Source organism: Rissa tridactyla, chromosome 7 (assembly GCF_028500815.1).
Source record: "Rissa tridactyla isolate bRisTri1 chromosome 7, bRisTri1.patW.cur.20221130, whole genome shotgun sequence".
NCBI classification, from domain to species: Eukaryota; Metazoa; Chordata; class Aves; order Charadriiformes; family Laridae; genus Rissa; species Rissa tridactyla.
In genome coordinates, this window is record NC_071472.1 from 51,643,915 (window position 1) to 51,666,040 (window position 22,126).

General features: G+C 51.9%; 3 protein-coding genes across 10 annotated transcripts in view; all 3 read right to left on the reverse strand.

The window, feature by feature from the left end:
• Positions 1–7: 7 nt before the first annotated feature.
• Positions 8–9,786, reverse strand: LOC128912365 (aldehyde dehydrogenase family 3 member A2-like). Of its 2 annotated transcripts, none has more exons than XM_054208130.1 (10): positions 9,704–9,786; positions 4,963–5,133; positions 4,511–4,742; positions 4,325–4,410; positions 4,028–4,236; positions 3,782–3,899; positions 3,505–3,646; positions 3,163–3,329; positions 2,451–2,550; positions 8–1,715 (listed from the first exon to the last, which is right to left on the reverse strand). In XM_054208130.1, the coding sequence occupies exons 2-10, from the start codon at positions 5,122–5,124 to the stop codon at positions 1,450–1,452; spliced, it is 1,482 nt and encodes a 493-aa protein (XP_054064105.1). In that variant the 5' UTR covers positions 5,125–5,133; positions 9,704–9,786; the 3' UTR covers positions 8–1,449. The 2 variants fall into 2 exon arrangements, with proteins under 2 accessions (XP_054064105.1, XP_054064106.1); XM_054208131.1 differs by lacking the exon at positions 9,704–9,786 and adding an exon at positions 5,845–5,891.
• Positions 5,111–19,302, reverse strand: LOC128912364 (aldehyde dehydrogenase family 3 member A2-like). 7 transcript variants are annotated; one of them, XM_054208127.1, is made up of 12 exons: positions 16,209–19,302; positions 13,979–14,149; positions 13,334–13,565; positions 13,148–13,233; positions 12,065–12,273; positions 11,819–11,936; positions 11,542–11,683; positions 11,200–11,366; positions 10,576–10,675; positions 9,704–9,939; positions 8,567–8,690; positions 6,498–8,252 (listed from the first exon to the last, which is right to left on the reverse strand). In XM_054208127.1, exons 2-11 carry the CDS (start codon positions 14,138–14,140, stop codon positions 8,610–8,612), a joined length of 1,533 nt encoding a protein of 510 aa, XP_054064102.1. In that variant the 5' UTR covers positions 14,141–14,149; positions 16,209–19,302; the 3' UTR covers positions 6,498–8,252; positions 8,567–8,609. The 7 variants fall into 7 exon arrangements, with proteins under 7 accessions (XP_054064104.1, XP_054064102.1, XP_054064097.1 ...); XM_054208122.1 differs by lacking the exon at positions 16,209–19,302 and adding an exon at positions 14,867–15,022; XM_054208124.1 differs by lacking the exon at positions 16,209–19,302 and adding an exon at positions 14,548–14,650.
• A 154-nt stretch (positions 19,303–19,456) lies between these two features.
• The window catches only part of ULK2 (unc-51 like autophagy activating kinase 2), a 42,508-nt gene continuing 39,838 nt past the window's right edge, over positions 19,457–22,126 (reverse strand). The window contains exons 27-28 of the mRNA XM_054208118.1: positions 21,510–21,645; positions 19,457–21,304 (exon numbers count right to left, since the gene is read on the reverse strand). Coding sequence (XP_054064093.1) covers positions 21,237–21,304; positions 21,510–21,645 — 204 coding nt within the window. The 3' untranslated portion in view covers positions 19,457–21,236. The remainder of the gene's footprint in view (positions 21,305–21,509; positions 21,646–22,126) is intronic.

Here is a 22,126-nt window from a genome sequence, read left to right on the forward strand (position 1 = left end):
TGGGGACTTTGCTTTGGGGACAAAAGCCCCTCTTGACGGATGGACATACAAAGCACAGACTGGCCAGCGAGAGAACCCAGCACACACCTCTCCCATGGGAGCCAAACGGCCCCCAGCAGCATTTGGTGGCATCTGCTCAGCCACTTCTTGGGAACGGGCCCTGCGGCTGCTCTGACGCCCAAAACGCTGTTTGGGGCTGCCTGATGCACCCCGAGTGTGCGGGTACCCCCCTCCTGCCCGCTATCACCCACCAACCGGAGCCGAGCGCAGCCTGGCTCACACCGCTGCTCTGTGACAAACGCCGAATAAAGAATAAACCTGGCTGGACGCGGGCTGGCTCCTTTGGGTGGGGGCTGAGGGCAGGGGAACATCCGACGCTGGGGGCTGCAGCGAGCCCGGGGGCGCTTGTGGGTCTTGCCCTGGCCCCAAGCGGCCTTCGCAGTAAAACAAAGGTTTTATTCAGCGAGGCAGCTTCCAGTTACAAGCTTGGAGGTAAAAGACTCCCCGTAAACCAATAAAAGGTGGAAATTCAATTAGGCAGGAGATGGCTGGCTGCTCAAGCTGGGGCCAAGGCCTTCCCCAGCCCTGGGACGCCGGTGGCAGCGATGCTGCTGTCAGCGCACAGCCCCAGACGCAGTGCACCAGCGGTGTGATGGTCCCCGGTGCTCCTCGAGTCCTCGGACAGTGTGGGCACAGCTCAGAAAGCCTCCGCTGTCACCTCAGGTAGCCTTTGCACACCTTGGAGGGCTAAAGGTGGTTTCCCCTGCAATGAGATGTCACCCGTTCGGTCATGAGCCCGTTCGAGGATGGATGCTGCAGGTTCTTGGAAGGCCTTTCCCTCTGCTCTGGGCAGGCTGCTGGGGACAACCAGCCTGGACTGTACCCATCAGTAAAACCCACATTTTGTTAGGTTTATTGCTGGTATGAGACAGCTTTCTATGGGGATCACGCGATGTGTTCTGTAGATAACAGGCTCAGTGACAACTCGCTTTGTTTTGATACCCTTGCGACAAACGATTCCTCCCTTCCCGAGAGCTTTTAGACGGGCTCCTGATTGCAAAGCAGGGCAGATGCTGCCTCCTTCCATCTGGCACTACTCGTTGCTGAGGTCTGAACCGATTCCTGTGTTTCAGCAGAAGCTGGAGCCTCCAACTCAGGGCTTCTCTGCTTTAGGCGGCTTTCATTTGCTTCTACCTCTTGAGGGCATTGGCTGACTTGAAAGAAAAGAAATGGCAGCAAAAAAAGAGTTCAGCATGAAGACTGCAGGGAGTGAGCGGCTGGTTACTGGTCTGGAGCGTTGCCAACTGCTGACCACCTGCCTCATCCAGAGGACACCATCTGGAGAGGCAGAGAAACAAGGCTGAGGCCAACAGGGAGGGGGCAGAGCCTGAGGCAATGGGGCAACGGAGGCTGAGAGCAGGCCGGGGCTCCAGGGTCGGGAACACGCACTCATGCAGACAGCAGAGAGCCAAAGCTCACTGTTGCCACCACCGCTGCCACAATCCCCAGCAGGGCCAAGATGGCCAGACCCACTCGGCCCTTGTTAAACTGCTTCAAGAGGAAGAACTTGGCCCAATCCACCTTCTTCTGGCTGCCAGGCGGGTACCGGAGTTTGTTCACAACCTCCATCTTCAGGTCCTTGATCAAGCAGGCGCGGCGGTGGGAGAAGGTCTCAAAGCTATACTTGCCGTGGTAGGCGCCCATCCCGCTGTTACCTGAGGGACACAACCCAGGCAGGTCACACCATGCACAGGGACAGCTGTATTTCTTAAATTCTGTTTGGCAGCCCTCAGGACACAGGGAAAGCTTGGTCGTGGTGCTTCTCACACCTGGAGCAGCTGCTCTGCTCCTCAAGGGCAGAGAAGCAAAGAGCAGCTTTAATAACTACCCAGAAATAAATGAGGACCTGCTCACTGCCTTCAACCGGGGCTCAGGCTGGTTGTGTGCACCCAGCCTTGGAATGTTAATGGCACCAGCCCTCTCTTCTCCAGGGCCAGTCCTGCTTCTCCCACATAATTTACACTGGGGTGGGGGACAGGAGGAACAAGCAGTGGGACGTAAGGAGGACATTCAGCAACCTGCCATCGGAAACACCCAAAACCTCAGCCCTCTACCTACAGACCAGTTGTCTCTGCTACAAAACCATGGGCCTGACAGTGACCGTGGAAACTCAACCATCTGCTTGGCCACAGGCAACTTCACCCCATACCCCGGCACCGGAGAACCAGACCTGCAGACAGATGTGCCAGAGGGTTTTCCTCTCCCACTGGCACCAACACTGCTCCAACCACTAATGAGCCGTTTTACAAAGGAAACCACCAGTGAAAATAATATTAATGGGAAAATGCAGCTGAAAGTTCCTGAATTGCCAAATGTGTATGATGGCACCTGGGTCAGAGGTTGCTGCTGGGAGACTGAAACCAGGCCTATGGGCTGGAACAGGGACGTACCCACACCGCCAAAGGGCAGATCTGGAACCAAAGCGTGCATGAAGACGTCATTGGCTGTCACGCCGCCGCTGGAGGTCTCCGATATCACCCGTCTGATCAGCTACCCAGAACAAGAGATGGCACAGAAGAGAGGGAAATCAAGACGGGCCACAAACACCACAGTGTTTACCAGAGCAGGTGGGTGCCAAGGTTTGCGTCTCCCTTTGTGGAGGGTACCAGGCTGTGCCTTGTTCCTTCAGAGAGGCCGGGTTTGCAATACTTTAGTACAGGATCTGCCCAGCTGGAACAGCCACGAAATGAAAAGGCTCCAACCCAGTGGGACAGGTCAGAGCCTGGGGTGCTCCTCAGCCCTCCCACCCAAACTGCCCGGGGCTGTTGTTCCAGGGCAAAGCCCTGACCTAAATTCCTGAGCTGGCACAACAGAGCCTGGAGCGGGGGCAGGAGACGTGGAAGGAACCAGCATCCATGAGCATGGGCTGGCTGGCTGAGGCATGTGGAGAGCTATGCAAACCCAGAGTCCTTTAGCAGGAGAATGGGAGGCTCCAGCAACTCTGGGGACGCTTGTGGCTTTGTGGCCCCTGTGAGCCAAACGCTGCGATTCACAAGCAAAGAGGAGCCAACTTGGACCCTGCAGGGAGCCGTGCCTGGGACTGGCCACATTCAGGATCAAACTGCGCAGTCACCTCTGCAGGGGAGCACAGCCCAGACCCACCTTCTTGTTGTTCGAGAAGACGTACAGGGCAAGGGGCTTCTCCCGACGATTGATGAACTCAATGGCTTCGTCCACACTCTTCACGGTCAGAATGGGGAGGACCGGTCCAAAGATTTCCTCCTCCATCACCTTTGACTCCGGAGAAACGTCGGTGAGGATAGTTGGTGCTGAGGCAAACAGGAAGGCAAGAGATGGCGTGAGCAGCACAGAAGACGGGCTCCATCACAGGACCTCGTCCTGGGCACTGCCTGCGTTCAACACGCGCCAAGCGAGCCACAGACACGCACGGCCCCCAGAAGGCACCCACCAACACCTCTCCTCCCCAACAGCTGCCACAAGCACCTATGAAGCGGGAGGCCTCATCAGTCTGTCCCCCGTGAGCAATCTTCTGCCCTTCCAGCAGGCCCACGATCCTCTTGAAGTGACGCTTGTTTATGATCCTTTCGTAATCTGGAGACGACTTCACGTCTTCTCCATAGAATTCCTGCCAAAGGGCACAGCACAACCAAAGCGCTCAACACACCTTCACAACAGCCACAGCTCCAGGGCTGCAGCCACAAAACTCACACCTGAGCTGCAACGGGGACAACTCCCACAGCACGAGGAACTCCACCCGCACCTGCAGAGTTGCCTTGATGTTCTCCACCACTTTGCTCTGGATGGATGGGTCGCAGAGGATGTAGTCCGGGGCGATGCAGGTTTGCCCACAGTTCATGTACTTCCCCCACGTTATCCGCCTACGAGAGAACGGGAGATGCTTTCTCCACAGTCAGTCCCCTCCACACCCCACACCCCAGACAACAACACCTCAGCGACACCCGCAGTCCAGGGACAATGGCCCACCCAGGGCTTGCAACTGCCTGACCTGCAGGCGACGGCCAGGTCACAGTCCTTGTCGATGTAGCAGGGGCTCTTCCCGCCCAGCTCCAGGGTGACGGGCGTCAGGTGCTTGGCGGCCGCTGCCATCACGATTTTGCCCACTGTGGAGTTGCCGGTGTAAAGGATGTGATCGAACCTCTGGGTCAGCAGGGCTGTTGTCTCAGCTGCACCCCCAGTGACCACAGGGTACAGCTCCTGCAGGGGGAGAGTGTTGGGGTCACCTCAACCCAGTGCATCCCCATGGTGCAAAGAAACCCAGGGAGGGACACCAGGTAACACTCACCTGGTCAAGGTACTGGGGGAGGAGATCTGCCACCAGCTGAGCCGTGTTCTCGCTGATCTCCGATGGCTTCACCACCACGGCATTGCCTACAACACAAATGCAGCACGGACACTGAGCCCTCATGCTGCTCTCCTGCAGCACCCACCCATGGCCCCAGGAAAGACAGGGGCTGCGATGGGTCCCCACCTGCTGCGATGGCCCCGATCAAAGGCTGCATGACCAGGACAAAGGGGTAGTTCCAGGCCCCGATGACCAGCACCACCCCCAGTGGCTCAGGGCAGATGTAGACCTCATCCCGCATCGTCAGCAGGTTCTTCTTCACAGGCTGAGGGGCTGCCCAGGATGGCAGCTTGTCCATGGCCAGGGCCAGCTCCCCCAGCACGCCCAGGATCTCGTGGTTGTACGCGTTGGGCCCACACTGCAATGACAGAGAGCTTGTGGAGGGGATGGCAAAGGCAACCACCTCCCACACCCACTACAGCAGCCCGAGGAGGCAGGGCAAAGTCATCCAGCATGATGGGGGACATCAGTAAAAATAATCTGGCAGGGCACAGGCAGTCCTTGGGGTTGCTGCTTCCCTCAGAGTTGACCACCATCTGCGCATGGCTGATGGGAGAAACGAAACCCCCGACCCAGACCTTGTGCAGATCCGCCTTGATGGCTGCCAGGATCTCCTTCTCCTTCTCCTGCACCATCTGTTCCAGGGCCTTCAGCTGCTGCAGCCTGAATTCCAGTGAGCGGCACCGGCCCGAGCTGAAGGCGGCTCTCGCCCGCCCAACGACCTGCTGCATCCTCTCCATGGCTCAGTGCTGTGGGAAGAGAGCAGCAGGACACAGCTCACTATGGGGCCATTGAGGGCTGCTCAGGCCAGGGAACACTCGACATGGGGTATCAAGACCATCAAGAAATGTTCCACCCAGAGCAAGGTTAGGAGATGTTCTCCTTGCATCACCTTCTGGTCCCAACGTGACTGCTCAGGGATCCCACGTTCTGATGCCCCATCCTACCTGTGCAGGGTCCACCAACGGGCAGCTCTCATGACAACCCAGCGTCTCTGGGGATGGTAGATAGATCCTGTTCTGCGGGTGCTTTCTCCTTGCTCAGAGATACCCTTAAACCCACCAGTCATCCCACCTTCTGCTCACAGGGATGCTCCCATGCTCCCAAGGAGCCAAAACACAGAGATGACCATGGCCTTGGTGGACAGGCAGCTGGAAGCAGAGCTGCGTGCCTGGAGCCAGCCTGTGCCCATCTTCCCTGTTACGACAAGGCATTGCAGAAACAGGAGGAAAGGTGGCAGAGGTTTCATCCAGCTTCCCAGGAGCAGCCTTTCTCTCTTTAGTCAGGACAAGACATCTGCTGGCAGTCCCTGTCTAGCCAAAGGAGGCACCAAGGTTCCCTTGCAACCGTTAAAATCTGCCCTTCCCTGTCCGCTGCCACAGCTGCGTGACGCAGCCCCAATCCTGACCAAGAAAGCAGATGACTCAATAAAAAAAAAAAGAAGGAAAAAAGAAAGTTACCTTCAGAGCAGCTTCTCTCTCCACCAGTCTCCCGCAGCAAGTGCAAGCAGGTGGCAAGCCCTTCCCCTGACACAGCTTGGAGCGATGTCTCCTCCTCCCAGGAGATGAGAGCTGGCCCGGGCCCAGGGCTCTCGCTAGATACAAGATGCCCTTTACCCAGATATGTCCTCAGCCTGCGAATACGCAGCCGGGGCAGTGACTCAGCCGCCCGTGCGGGGTTGCGAGAGACCACGTGGCTTTGCCCACGTTGGGCACACGAGGCCGGGGGAGCGCTTTCACGTGCCGTGGCAGCCAAGGAACGCAGCCCGCGCTATCGCCCGGATCTGAACAAACCCCGACCGGGCAGCGCCCGCAGGTGGGAGGCGATTAGGGGCATGGATTCGCACAGGACAGGAGGAGAAACAGTCCAGCTCCCCCACAGCTCCTGGCACTGCCTTGCCCCACGCCCCGCCTGCCTCCTCTTCTCCGACAGAGCTCTGGGGTGTCCGTCCCCACAAGCAGAGAGGTCATGGCGCTGGGGACCCGCGGTCCTGCGCTGTGGCAGAGGCACCTCACAATACACGTGTGACATTCAGCCAAGCTGCAGCCAGAGCTGGGAGCGCCAGAGGATGGTCAGGATTCCCCAGGAGACTGCAGGGACTTACCACGCTCAGTTTATTATTGAAACTCTCAGTGTTTATTTAGTACTTGCAAAATATATCATTAAAAAAGGCTTAGGCACATGGATTTTCACCAGACATGAAGAAATCCCACCTATTGCACAGTAAATATAATTTTCTACTCTATAGTGAATAATTGCATTTAATAATAATTTTTTAAATTTGCCTTATTTAAACATTAATATTTCTGAGGTCCTTTCATCTTAGATTTCTCAAGCATCCTCTCCCCAAGCTAGAACAAGCCCCATATTATCTCCCAGTGCAAGATTAGAGCAGACCCAGAAGCTCGAACACAAAGGAGTACACACTCTTTTCAGTAACTGTTTTCCCTCGGAGGAGTCTGACCAGGAACAGGTTTGTACTGGTTTTGGCTGGGATGGAGTTAATTTTCATCATAGTTGCTAAGTTTCTTCATAGCAGGATGGTGCAGTGTTTTGGATTTATGACCAAAACAGTGTTGGTAACGCATCCATGGTTTAAGCTGTGCCAAACAATGCTCGCGTGGTGTCAAGGTCTCTGTTTGTCACCGCCCCGCTAGCGCTTAGGCTGGGGTTGGCAAGAAGCTGTGAGGGGACACAGCTGGGAAAGGTGACCCCAACTGATGAAAGGGAAATTCCAGACTATATGACATTGTTCTCAGCGATAAAAGCTACGGGGAAAGAAGAAGAAAGGGGAGGACATTGGGAGCTACGGCATCTGTCTTCCTAAGTCACTGTTACATGTGATGGTGCCTTGCTTTCCTGGGGATGGCTGAACATCTGCCTGCCAAGGGGAAGCAGTGAATTAATTCCTTAATTTTCCTGCTCGCACACCCAAATTTCACTTTACCTATGAAACCTTATCTCAACCTTCAAGTTTTCTTTTACCCTTCTGATTTTCTTCCTCTTCCCACGGGGGGGAGCGAGTGAGTAGCTGCGTAGGGCTTGGGTGCCCACCTAGGTTAACCCACAACAGGGTACTTTGCAACTCCCTCTTCTCTAAACAGGCCTGAAGCTTCTTTTGTATGACCACAACATGCTCTTATCAGCAAGATACAGGCATGGCAGGGATCATCTGTATAAATTTCTAACTGCCAAATAATTCTTACAGGCACACGGTGAAACCCAGAGCCCCAAAAAAGGGAGTCAGCCCACACCTCCTGACCAACTGTAAACTATTCTGGGTCATAGGGATCCATGAGTATTTCACCTCAGTTAAACTGCAAAGGGACCTCACTAGGTTTATTCATAACCACCACTGTTAGTAAAAACCATCAGCCAGCACTGCCTGTCTCAGACTCGTCACCAAGAGAGGCTGGTTGTTGGAAGCACAACAGAAGACAGACCATCCTGGAAACTGCAGGGAAAACACTGTCAACCCAATCACAGCTGAAACGTCAGCTCCTGTTTGCCGCAGAAGGAAGGTAAGCAGTTTGGTACAAGACACAGTGTGCGTGTGTCTGGAAGCAGCGCTCTGCAGGGCATGGGGCGGAGGTAGGGACTGGTATTTCTTGCTCTGCAGTCCTCCTTTTGAGAGCTTGTACCCACTGGTCCCTCTGTTTCAGCATGACTTTTTTAGTAAACAGGAATCCAAGCCTTCTCTTGGTTAGTGCTTCTCTAAGGCTACTCTGTGTGTGTGACAGCTCACTGAAATAACCCAGTAGAAAAGAAAAAAAAAAAAGACTTCTCAGCTTAAGGAAACAGACACAAAGCAAGCACTCAGAGTATGACTTGCACATGGCGCCTTCTCCTTTCTTCAGTAGTAAACCATCTGTGAAAGCAAAACACAACACCAACGTCCTGTGAAGGATTTGCTGAAATAAAACCAACTCCCCTTCTAGAACAGCCTGAAGCAAAGCCCCTTCGCTCAGGTGACTTCCCCAGAGCACAGCTCGCCTGCCTCCTGCCCCTCAGCATGCACTGACTGGTTATCTTGGATGCTGTATGAGCTCCGAGCGCTGCCAGGGAAAGCATCGCACTTTGGCTCCAGGGGGAACCTTCTGCAAGCCCCACATTCACTACTCTAACAAGGCTTTGCCCGATCTCAAATCAGGACTACACACAGGAGAAGAAAAAAGCTCCTACCTCACTGTGACAGCCACAGCAGTGCTCTGAAACCTGCTCCTCCTTACCACACACTGAGCCAGCCCAGCCTCTGAACAGCCAGCACAATCAAGAGGGCTTTTCTCTTCAGCACAGACTGGTGATTCTGAGAAAACCCAAATGATTTCAAGATGCCGTGAGTTTCCCCCTCTTCGCTGAGAAGGCATTCACCTAGACGGGGCCTGCCTCCCTGGCTGATGCTTCAGGACCTGAGCCAGTCGTTGGCTCTTACACCTCCTCCTGGACTCAGATAAGCAGTTGGGTTATCTCCCCGGTCTTGCTGGGCTCCTGCACATCTCCTTGCAGCAGTAACAACACAGAGCAGACTGAAGTGTAGAGCCTGATCCTCCCTGCCTTCTCCTGTGCCCTCAGTGGCTGCTTCCTTAAGCCTACTAAACCCCAGGATGCACAGCTGAGCTTTGCAAGGAGCAGACGGTGCAGGCACACATACTGCCTGGTCCACCAGCCATGGAGAACCACCAGCGATCATACTTGGAGCTTTAGATCTTACCCCTCCACCTCAGGAGGCATCTCGAGTCCTCCAGCAAGCACTAGCAGGCTTCTGCCTCCTGCAGAGAAGGGAGGACATCCCACCCTTCCGTACTACCCAGCCAGAAACAGGGGAGGGAAATGGAAATAATTGAGCTAAGGTCAGATGGGGGCTGCAACTGGCTGAGGAACAAGAGCTCATTGTAGCCCTAGGCTTTAGGACATAGCCTCCCTTCCCCAGGGCCCTGCGGCACAAAACCGCAGCCAGCTGGGCTAGGCTGTGGAGCAGCTCACAACGCTGATGGAGAAAGCCAAGGAATCAAAATTGCTCCAGAGATCTGTCCAAAACATACCGACCTCTACCTCTGGAGGGAGCTTCTCATGGGTGCCACCCACCAAGGCAGAGCAACAAATAGGGCCGCAGCCTAGGAGACTTCTCTGAGGGCATTTCTATTCTAAATAGCAATTGCAAGAGTGAGAAGCACATCTTGGTAATTTCTCTCATAAGTCTCAAGACAGAAAAAAACAGGCCAGGCTCTAAGAAAGGACTGCAGTCGCAAAGAGGGAACTTGGAGAAAATCAGAGGAATTGCACATGCACTCATGCAGATGGCAAAGAGCTAAAGCTCACCTTTATCACCACCGCTGCCACAATCGCCAGCAGGGCCAAGATGGCCAGACCCACTCGGCCCTTGTTAAATCGTTTCAAGAGGAAGAACTTGGCCCAATCCACCTTCTTCTGGCTGCCAGGCGGGTACCGGAGTTTGTTTGTACCCTCCATCTTCAGGTCCTTGATCAAGCAGGCGCGGCGGTGGGAGAAGGTCTCAAAGCTGTGCTTGCCGTGGTAGACACCCATCCCGCTGTTACCTGAGGGACACAACCCAGGCAGGTCACACCACGGGCTCAGCCAGTCAAACCTTTGGCCACTTGAGGCCACCAGGAGGGTAAGAAGCAGCACAGGAAAATTCTAGTTGTTTGCCAGCTGCAGTGCGTACTACCTACCCTGCGCTGCCTTGTTGCAGTTTAAAAGCACAACTTCTCCTCTATATTCCTTCAGAAAGGACAACTGTTCCTTCCTCTCTGCAGCCCTTTTCAGTCTCTAAGATGTCCCTCTGTACTCCATCCCTCTTGTTCCCCATCCCGTTTTCACTACATACTCTCCAGTACTTCACTGGGTCCCTGCATATGCTGTTCCCTGTGCCTCTGAGCCGTCTCCAGCTCTTCCCTGGATTGAGCTTCCTCTCTAAGCACCGTGCCAAGGCTCTGAGATCCAAGCAGTGCTGTGTGAGAAGGGTTACCTGAGTTTCCAACTCCAGGACAGCGTGTGCTGTTCACAGCAGCAGAACACTGCTGGTTCACAGCCAGCTCGTGAGCACTCTAACACCCAAACCCTCTTCTGCAAAACTCCCGTAGGCTGTTCCAATTCTCCCCATACTGAAATCCTACACTTCCTCCTGCAATTACTGCTAATCACACCAAGCTTAAGGAGCTCCAGTAACTTACCGACACCACCAAAGGGTAAGGTTGAGAGGAAGAAATGCATGATGACATCATTTCCAGTAACACCTCCACTGGAGGTTTGGGAGATTACTCTTTTGATTAACTGACAAAAGAAAAAAAACAAACAGAACATTACAAAGGCCCAGAAGAGACCAGACCATATAACTGACACAGACTGCAAGGGGAGCTATGAGCAAACAGGCCATTGTATACTTTCCTCTGGCTGATAACTCAGATGAGCCCTCTCCCTGCAATGTTAACTCAAATAAAGTGGGAAAGTTCAGAGAAGGGATGTGACAGCTGGAAATTTGGGAGCTTGCCTCCCTAGCAATATATTAAATGTAACTAAATTAATCATGAAAGACTACAAGGCACCAAAGAGGAAATTCAGCCTTTTATCCTTCTATTTCACAAAGTTATGCAAACCCAGAGTCCTTTAGCAGGAGACTGGGAGGCTCCAGCAACTCTGGGGACACTTGTGGCTTTGTGGCCTCTGTGAGCCAAACGCTGCGATTCACAAGCAAAGAGGAGCCAACTTGGACCCTGCGGGGAGCCATGCCTGGGACTGGCCACATTCAGGATCAAACTGCGCAGTCACCTCTGCAGGGGAGCACAGCCCAGACCCACCTTCTTGTTGTTCGAGAAGACGTACAGGGCAAGGGGCTTCTCCCGACGATTGATGAACTCAATGGCTTCGTCCACACTCTTCACAGTCAGAATGGGGAGGACCGGTCCAAAGATTTCCTCCTCCATCACCTTTGACTCCGGAGAAACGTCGGTGAGGATAGTTGGTGCTGAGGCAAACAGGAAGGCAAGAGATGGCGTGAGCAGCACAGAAGACGGGCTCCATCACAGGACCTCGTCCTGGGCACTGCCTGCGTTCAACACGCGCCAAGCGAGCCACAGACACGCATGGCCCCCAGAAGGCACCCACCAACACCTCTCCTCCCCAACAGCTGCCACAAGCACCTATGAAGCGGGAGGCCTCATCAGTCTGTCCCCCGTGAGCAATCTTCTGCCCTTCCAGCAGGCCCACGATCCTCTTGAAGTGACGCTTGTTTATGATCCTTTCGTAATCCGGAGACGACTTCACGTCTTCTCCATAGAATTCCTGCCAAAGGGCACAGCACAACCAAAGCGCTCAACACACCTTCACAACAGCCACAGCTCCAGGGCTGCAGCCACAAAACTCACACCTGAGCTGCAACGGGGACAACTCCCACAGCACGAGGAACTCCACCCGCACCTGCAGAGTTGCCTTGATGTTCTCCACCACTTTGCTCTGGATGGATGGGTCGCAGAGGATGTAGTCCGGGGCGATGCAGGTTTGCCCACAGTTCATGTACTTCCCCCACGTTATCCGCCTACGAGAGAATGGGAGATGCTTTCTCCACAGTCAGTCCCCTCCACACCCCACACCCCAGACAACAACACCTCAGCGACACCCGCAGTCCAGGGACAATGGCCCACCCAGGGCTTGCAACTGCCTGACCTGCAGGCGACGGCCAGGTCACAGTCCTTGTCGATGTAGCAGGGGCTCTTCCCGCCCAGCTCCAGGGTGACGGGTGTCAGGTGCTTGGCGGCCGCTGCCATCACAATTTTGCCCACTGTGGAGTTGCCGGTGTAAAGGATGTGATCAAACCTCTGGGTCAGCAGGGCTGTTGTCTCAGGTACTCCTCCAGTGACCACAGGGTACAGCTCCTGCAGGGCAAACGAGAGCCTTATAGTTACCTCAATTGAAAGCAAATATACCAAGGCAGCAGCTCTACGTGAGCAGACTCGCTTGTAAGCTACATTAGGATCTGGAGAAAGAATAGCAATAATAGAGACAAGCTCTACTCCTTACCCTGAAATGAAGTTTAATTTGCCATATTGTGCCACGTGAACTAAAAGAAATGGAAGCTGATCCAGGGCTTTCTCAGGCTATGGACCTACTCCCACATCTTAGGACCAAGGGCGCATACAACCGCCAGGCTCTCCTGGGGACTCTCTCTTTCCTCAACTCTCACCCCTTGCTTAGAGAAAGCGTTAACTCTCCAAAGGAAACTGCTCAATGGGGCCTTGCTGTCAGAGCAACAGCCTCAGCAACACAGCACAAGGGATGTCAGAACTGCGAGACAAGTGGAGGAGAAACAACAACTCCTGCTACGAGTGTGGTTTGGAAGGACATGAAAACCCGGGACATACGGCTACTGAGCAAATGGCACCCAATTCCCAGGAAGAGCCAGGCACAGCCAGCATCCAACGCAAACTTGTGCTTACCTAGAGGCAACCCCAGCATGGCGTCCAAGAGAGCAATTATTGCAGTGACAATTACATACGCACCTCTTTACAAGGTCATAAATGTCAAAAAGGTTGTGAAGTTGCAGCAATGTTATGTAGGCACATTAGGTTACACAAACTCAAGATTACATTGACATGTCTCTCTACGAGTAATTCAACCCTTTCTGTATCTCCTGCTTGCGCTCCTTGGGACAGAGCAGGCAACTGATTTGACTCTAATCTGCAGGAGCCATTTGAAAGCATGACAGGCACCTACTCAAGACAATCATATCAGGCATGGGGCCACACTCACCTGGTCAAGGTACTGGGGGAGGAGATCTGCCACCAGCTGAGCCGTGTTCTCGCTGATCTCCGATGGCTTCACCACCACGGCATTGCCTACAACACAAATGCAGCACAGACACTGAGCCCTCATGCTGCTCTCCTGCAGCACCCACCCATGGCCCCAGGAAAGACAGGGGCTGCGATGGGTCCCCACCTGCTGCGATGGCCCCGATCAAAGGCTGCATGACCAGGACAAAGGGGTAGTTCCAGGCCCCGATGACCAGCACCACCCCCAGTGGCTCAGGGCAGATGTAGGCCTCGTCTCGCATCGTCAGCAGGTTCTTCTTCACAGGCTGAGGGGCTGCCCAGGATGGCAGCTTGTCCATGGCCAGGGCCAACTCCCCCAGCACGCCCAGGATCTCATGGCTGTACGCGTTGGGCCCACACTGCAATGACAGAGAGCTTGGGGAGGGGATGGCAAAGGCAACCACCTCCCATACCCACCATGGCAGCCCAGGGAAGGAAGGTAAATTCTGCTGGCTTAAAGTGTCTGCCAGGGTAGTTACTGATAGTGCTTCTTCAAAGGATCCTTGCTGTCAGTCTGGGTATGTGGGGCTCAGCGCGCAGCAGAAGCCAAAACCTGACAGCCAGGACCTGCCTTTGCAGTCCTGCCTCAGACTAGCTCCTTCTTAGAAATAGTGGCAGCAAAGCTTGGCAAGCCACAGTGAGAACCAGGACCACGGAGAACATTAGCAAGAGCCATCTGGCGGGGCAAAGGCAGCCCTTGACCTTCCCACTTTCCCTTCTGGGTTGACCACCATCTGCGCATGGCTGATGGGAGAAACACCCCAACCCAGACCTTGTGCAGATCCGCCTTGATGGCTGCCAGGATCTCCTTCTCCTTCTCCTGCACCATCCGCTCCAGCGCCTTCAGCTGCTGCAGCCTGAACTCCAGTGAGCGGCACCGGCCCGAGTTGAAGGCGGCTCTCGCCCGCCCAACGACCTGCTGCATCCTCTCCATGGCTCAGCACTGCAGGGAGAGAGCAGCAGGACACAGCTCACTACAGGGCCTCCCTCCTACAGCTGGAAACCGACTTTTCCCGCAGATATCGAGGCACAGTCTCAGCCACCAGCCGCAATCCCACCACCCCACCTTGAGGGCTGATAGGCTCTATAGCTCTAATGCTCTAATTATGCCGTGACCTTCTGAAATCTTATAAGTAATTCATGATTTAGAGAAGTCTGAACAGGAGCACCGGGAGCAAACGCCCCTACAACAGCAAGGGAGTCACGCAGGGGAAGAAGAGCGGGGACGGGGGTGAGGGAAGGCCGCCTTTCCCCGCAGCCCGGCACCCACCACCACCCAGCAAGGCCACGGCGAGGACGGGGAGCCTCTCCGAGGAACCCCAGCGACCCCCGAGCGCCGACCGTGCTGAAGTGCCGCCTCCCCGACCGCGGGCCTCCCCCCGGGTCCCGCCGCGGCCCCCGCTCGCCTCAGCCGGTTCCGCCTTCCGCTCACGTGACGGCACCGCCCTGTCCGTCCGTCCCCCCCACGGCGGAATGGGACAGGCCGCGGGGCCACCGCCCCCTCCCCGGGCGGGAGCAGAATGGAAGCGGCCGGCCCGGGGCGGCGGCGGCGGCTCCGGTGGGAGCGGGGCGTTCGTGAAGAGGAGACAGAGGGAAGAGAGAAAGAGCAGAGCGGGGTGAAGAACGCGAGGCGCGCAGGGACCCCGGGGAGCGGCGGTACCGTGATTCCCGCCGTCGGGAATGGCGCCTTCCCTCCTCCCGCCGCCGGAACGGGCTGCCGGTCCCGCCGCGGCCTCCCCCGGGAGCTGCCTGGGTCTGACACCCAGAGGAGCCCGGCCGGTTGTGAAACGGTGGCAGGGAGAGGCGTCGGGTGAGAGCTCGGGGAGGGGTGGCGGGGTAAAGTCCCGCCCGGGGCTCCTTATCGAAGTAGGGCAAATGCCACCGGTAGCGTGGCCCTTCCGTTTTCCCCGGTACGAACGCACCCAGCGCCTCGTCCTTTGGCCGGTGAAGGGGATGGCGGTGCCCGGCCGGCAGCCTCCCGCGGCACTGGGAGGGAGAGACTGGGAAAACTGGGCAGCAAGGGCCGAAAACGCAGGTGGTGATTTGTAGGAGGCGAGGGAATGGCTGGGAAGAGCCGGGCAGGGACAGCGGAGTTAACCGCGATACAGCCCTCGCGTGGGAAACTGGCCAAAAAAAAGCAAGGAAAGGAGCTGGGACAGGGCTGGGCTCGTTCCCGTTAAAAACAGTCCTGCCCCGACTTGTTCTAAGAAATGCAAAGGGAGTTATTTGAAAATTACTCCCGTTTGTGACACACGCTTACAGGGGCTGTACGTTTACTGCTAACGCTCTTCAGCCAAAACGGTGCCCAACTACACACACCCCCCCCCCCCCCCACGCACCTTTGCGATGCGCAGGGCCAGCAGCGGGGCACTCGTGCCCAGGAGACGGGGCTACCACGGAGCCCACATCCCGCCCCAAAATTTCATGACATTTTCCCAGACCAGCATGGCGGCACTTGAGCCCCCTTCCCCCCCAAACACAAAACCTGGTTTTCGTGAAGTCCATTGGCTTCGCTGACAACTCACAGGCTGCGGCGGAGCCAGCACAAGAACATTTCACAAGCTATTGCACAAATCTCAGCAGTAAACAGTCTGCTGTGGAAACGAATGACAAGAGCAATTGCCAATACTTGCGTGCAGGAGACAACACGTGAAAGAAACACAGGCTGGGCGTGACAGGGCCCTTGCACCATCGCACATGAAAAGGAATCAGGTTTGCGTTCAAGTAGACGCGTGTAGCACAAGGGGTAACTTTCCTGGCAAGAGGATTGCTTGATGCAAAGACGCATCACTGTGGGCAGGGCAGGCTGGAGCTCCATCCAGGCGCTGCGCTGTCTGAAGGTCCAAGGAAAATTAGATAAGGAGTTAATGCTACGGCAATCAAAGTCTTTGAGCTTTTAGCATGGAGCACTGCATTGTGCCTGGGGAAACTGCTGCAAGGCATCCTCTGCAGGCAGCGCACCCACTAAGGGATGTCTGCAGGAGGAGGGAAATGTTATTTACCTGCATTTTCCAGAGTGGCCATTCTCCAGAGTTTGTAGAATTCTCAACCCTTTAGCCCGAGGGTCTTCATGCCACAGCAGTGCTGCTTGTGCTTGGCGTCACACACAGGAGGCAAACGTCCCAGTTCATCCCAGTGGCCAACAGGCTGGTACTGTGTGTGCCACGCTTTCGCAGAAACCTGGTCTCAAGGCTCCTCGGTATTTACAGAAATGAGACAGCGGCAGTGGGCTGCATCCTGGGAGACAGTCTCTTGTCAGGGACATCTTTTAGCCAATTATGGAGAGGAAGCAAGGCTGAGGGCGTTTTAAGCATTGCAAAATATCACTTGAGTCTCCTTGGAGCGGCTGGGCAAGACACGTGGATTTCAGGGAAGCGTGGGATCTCGAGTGAGATGGAAGAATACCCCAGGCGGCGCCCAGTGAAACACATGGTCTGCAGCACACCCCCCCCGCCTAGGAGCTGACAGTATTTTCTATTTTTATTCAGTCACTAAGAAACAATAAAGGGAACTATTTATGGGAAAGTAACTGAGCTCCAGAGGAATGGGGAGGTAAGCAGTGCTGGGGGTGCTTTAATCCCCAGGGCTAGTCTTACAGCAGCAAGAGACATTTTACGGAGGAGCTGAGCTTGAGACTCCCCTCTCCCCTCCGTTCCTCGCGGCCCCTTGCTCTCATTCCCCTCTTGCAGTCAATTATAGCAAGGTGCCAGTGAGCCAGGCCCCTGCCCCGCACTGGGCCTGGGGAACGTGCCTTTGTGCTGTTCCTTGCCCTGCTCACAAAAGCATCCAGCAGAGCCTGGGGAAGGAGGACTTTGCTTTAGAAGATAAGCTGTGCAGTATTTGGTTTCAAGAGTCCACCAAATAACACAGCTAATCAATAAATGTTTCTTTATCTCACAGCATTTCCAAGGTTTTAGCTAGGTGGCAATCGTCAATTTTGCTTAAATGTCTGCCTAGTCTCAAATTCCAACTGTTTTCTAAAAGTCACACAATCCAGCCCGTGGCACAAGATGGGCAGATACAAAAGCTCAAAAAGCACTCAATCATAAAACCGGGTACAGAAGATTAACAGCAAGGAGAGATTTTAAAAAAAAAACCTACAAGAATAAATGCAGCTCAGTTCATTTATGGCATCACTTGTTTTGAAAGCTGTGGCTGATCTCACATTTACAAGAACAAGATACTGCGTAGCACAGAGCCGCGGCCTGTGGGCTGCATTGTAGACATAGCTGGGACCATGGAAAATGTGAAAGCGACACAAAGAGACAATGAAAATGATTGGCACAAAGACCACAACAAGACTCAACAGCACCACTGGCATTTAGTTTGCTTTCAGCTCAAGAGGAGGGGGGAGCCTGCCACATACAAAAGCCTATTGAAAAGGTGTTTGTCCGAAGAAGCAGTGCCAAGACTTAGACTGGGCTCCAGCTGACTTAAAGACCTTAAAATAGAGGTTACTGAGCTATACTTCACTCATCTGCAGGGAGGAGGAGCCGTGCGGCCACGGCCAGGGCTATGGCTCAGGTTGGACAGGGAAGTTCAGAATCAAAGATTTGCTTAAAGGCATCCTGGACAGACAAAAAAACTGGCAAGCAGAGATCAGAGCAGACAAAAAAGCCAAAGGATCAAAATAAGAAAAAAAAATATAGGAGAGGAAGCAGGAGTCGAAAAGGAGGCAGGTCACAAGCCAGCATCTCTGAATTTCAAAGCCTCAACAAGCTTTGAAAGCAGCAGTATCCAGCTTTACTTGCTCTAGACGAAAAAAAGCAAGCTTCCCTTTTCGGCGCAGCCAGGCTGTGCACTGCACAGAGCTGTGACACCAGTAGAGCACAACAGCCTCCGAACCCAGAGGTGACAACAGTAATACCTTGACATTGCTGTACGAGAAAGCAGCAAGAACTATGCAGAACTTCGCGAGTCCCAGGAACAACTCACACCTCTCAACTGAAAAACGCCTCTCAAAATAATTCGTAGTATCTTAGTTGCAAGTTAATTTAACTAGCTTCCATCCTCTGTATCAGAGGAAGGGCTCAGAGTTCAACGTCTTACTTAGAAGAAGCAGCAAATGTCAGAATCAAAATATGTTTTAGATTCCTCAGTCAACATGACACACTGTGGAGAAAGTAGAACAAGTACAGAACATGGTGCTCTTGGGGAGATGCTAGAGAGCCGGACTAGAAAAGCAGCACATCAAATATCTCCTCTCAAGTTCTATCTTTCAAAAGGCGGGGGGCCGGGGGGAAGTATTTAGTAGAAACAAGCACCTGCTGCCGAGTGCAGAGAGCTGAAGACAGAGGACAGCTTCAGGATCTTCGTGGAATAAGTTTATGCAGAAAGACAGGCCATGAACATTGGTCTCCTCCTCCCGAAAACAGCGAACAAGAATAGCCCTTTTCTTCTCCTCCTGTTTGTGCAGCTGTAGTCTTGCTGGCAAGAGTGGAAGGAGAATGAGCTTGAAGCCTGAGGAAAAAAAGAAAACCAACAAAAAACCAGTGAGTTCCTGGGAAAAGCAGCCTATCGCCTAAGACTTGTGCGTTAAGGCTTTTGCTTTGTTCCTAGATTCATGTTCAGGCATATCATTAGCATTCCCTGCTCACTCCTTCCTCATCCTCTTCTATTGTTATGTACCAGTCACAAGCACAGGAGTTTCTTTTAAAGAATAAATTGGGAAAAAATTGATAATACAACTAAGAATTACAGCAGCTGCGTACCAGCCACCACAGCACACCTCTGCTGGGGAGGGGATATTAGCTACAAGGTGGACAAAACCTGTTTTTCCGTAAAGTTTGGGTAGGAATTGTAACTTGCTGCCAATTTTTGTCAATTAGCTCTGTATATGCTGTTTTGGCAACGCAGACAGCTCCTCTTTGCTAGAGGCAACAAATAAGCACCTTGTTGGAAGAACATACAGCTGTTACCCAGGAACCTACTTAGCATATTTGTTTTCAAATCCAAGTTTAAAAAATAAAAAAAAAGGCAACACAAAAACACAAACAGAAAACAAAGCAGGGTAAATTGTTTTCCTAAAGCAAGTGAAAACAAACTTGGGGACGCTTTGTGCCAGAGTATTCAGAGATAACCAACTCAATCGAGTCGCCCCATCCTGCCCTGGTGGCACATCCAACTGCTGAGGTGAGCATCGCTTGACCCACGTACGGAACATTCAGCAACTGGTTTCACCAGCCAAGTACACCCTGTTTCTTTGCAGTTAACACCGTTGGCCTTTGGTTACAGAGACACAGAAACCCCGTTTTACCATAGAAACACTTCTAGTGTCAGTATTTATTTTTACCTTAATATACATTTATACAGGCCATAATAAAAAGGCTATTACGCAACAGTTCAGTGAGTTATTACCTAGTTTCAAGAATAATGCATGCAATTACAAAGGAGAGGTAGAAACACCGTATTAAAGACCTAAAAATACAAACATTATATAAACAAACACTTTCAAATTAACTGTTGGAAGTCCATACAGATAAATAAGGTAAAAAGTACATTACTCTGTCAAAGTAAAGGAAACACATGGTTATCCGAACACTGAAACAATATTTCGATGTGTAAGCCCTGTACAACTTTGTCAAATAGTTCAGACCACTGTGTTTAAGAGGATTAAAATGATTTTGTCCTGGAGAATGGTTTATTCAAGTATTCAAGCAGTTGAGTAACAAAAAAAAGTCCCAAAAATAAAGTGTAGGAACCATTTCCAGAGAAGCTGATCTGCCTAAATACTTTGCAAATCGGTGTCCTGATGATGATCTCATGGGATGCTTGAAATGATAATGCCTATAAGGCTAAATGAAGCTTCCCACCTCTCCCCCTAAATGCACACAAAATAATCCCGATTTTTCACACACTGTATGTAGATATTCTACATCAATTTATCAGCATCTCAAACCCCAACATTATTTTCTGGTTTTGCATGGTTCCTTGCAGAACCTTTCAGTTTACAGTATTTATTGTAATACTGCCCAAGAAACAAACTACACAGAACTGTCATTACACCCCTAGAGACTGCAGGCATTTAATGCACGTATCGCATGCACAACAAAAGATGCAACCAAATCTATATAAAAAGCAAACAACCAGCAACTCAACATTGCTATTACTGAGAAAGTCCAGAGCAGTAGTTACTCAAGTATTAGACAAATAGGTATAAAATGGAAAGGTTCACATGAATACAAGTTTTTACAGTTTGTTTGAAAGTCTTCTAGAAGCTACATTTGAAATTCTGAAAAGAATTTTATGTACACTGAAATGAAATTCAGCCAAGTCCATTGTGCCTTCTTTCTCTATTTTTTTTTTCAATATAGTTCTTCAAAAATGAATACACAGTTGCTTTAGTAAATTAGTGCAAAACAAAATATTTTGGAAGAAGATCATCAAATTGTATCCACATCAGCCGAAAACCCACTGGGCATTTTGCACAAATGGAGCGCAATTTCTTCCATTACCATCTCTCCCCCGTGTAAGAGAGCGCTTTCTCGCCATCCCTTCATATGACAAGCTGAGCCATGTTTACAACACGTGAGCTCCGATACAAGCCAGCTTAGTCCCGAAAGCTTCAAACAGCACTTGCACATGGTTAGGGTTTCCCAAATTCACTCTGCCACATTTTACTGACAACTTAAAAAGATTTTTCACAAACTTTTGAGGGAATCTTCTGAGGGAAATGTGTTTTTGTACCTGATGCAGAAGGCTCCACTCTCTATAAACCTCATGAGGAAAAAACCCCACCCTGTTCATTCAAGTCAAAGCACACGTACAAGGATCAGTTTGAAATGTGAAGAGAGATTCTTTTAAATTCTGTTGCTAGGAAGAAAAAGGAGCTGCTGGATCTGTAAGGCAAGCGTACTTTTGGAATTTCTCCTCTTTGAATATGCTGCTGTTTCTTTGGTAGTCACCACAGAAATGTAAGAATCATCTTCCACGTGGGGCAGAACAAGGACAACAATTAAGCCGTAGTGAAAAAAGTGCAGTATCACTGATGTGGTCCCTTATGTTCACACCATCTGGTCCTCAGGATATTCCTACTGCTCATATACAGCCACTGTGCTATAGCACAATGCAGAAAGCCTTCGCTCAATGCTAGATTTATCTGAAAACAGAGAGAGGTAAAATAGGTGAGGACTTCAGTATTATTTTATAATGCATTCATCACAGAATCATAGAATAGTTTGGGTTGGAAGGCACCTCAAAGATCACCTTGTTCCAACCCCCCTGCCATGGGCAGGGACACTACCCACCAGGCCAGGTTAATTCCATGTAATTTTCAGTATTTTCATTATTCAACATAAACTTACACTTGTGTACATTTTCTATATCTGCAGGGTCTTGGAGGATTTTAGTCAGTCCTTCCAGCAGCAAGGCTGCTTTGTGGTATCGATATGTAATATCTTCAGTTTGCTGAAACATCTCATCCAGAGCTGCCGACTGAACCTGGAATCATTCAGGAGATTCAGTTACATGAACTGCATTAGGCAAGTAATGAAATGAAAAATCCCAAATTAATGATGTAAAAGTGTCATTAAGAAACTATTTTTGACCTTAATTTAGTTGATCTGTTTTTATAACGGTAAGACAACAAAGGGAAGTCTGAGAGAATATAGTGCCTGTGCTGTATTAACTGAGAATATTCTGCACATATAAACTATAAAAGCACTTTTTGATCTTTTGTGCACGACTACACCTTTATCAGGGTTAAGCACAATATTTGCCAGCATTTTTTGTGTGACACCTACATTAAAGAGACTTCCCTCTCATCAAAAAAGCAATTAAGTTTCCCGTATGGTTACTGCATCTGCTCCATGGCAGATTAGAAAGTTTATCAATTACATGAAAAAGCTTCCACACGTTTGCTACCATTTTTGCTTTGTATGAACAGGCTGATATTCCTCAAATTGACATGGTAAATTGATGA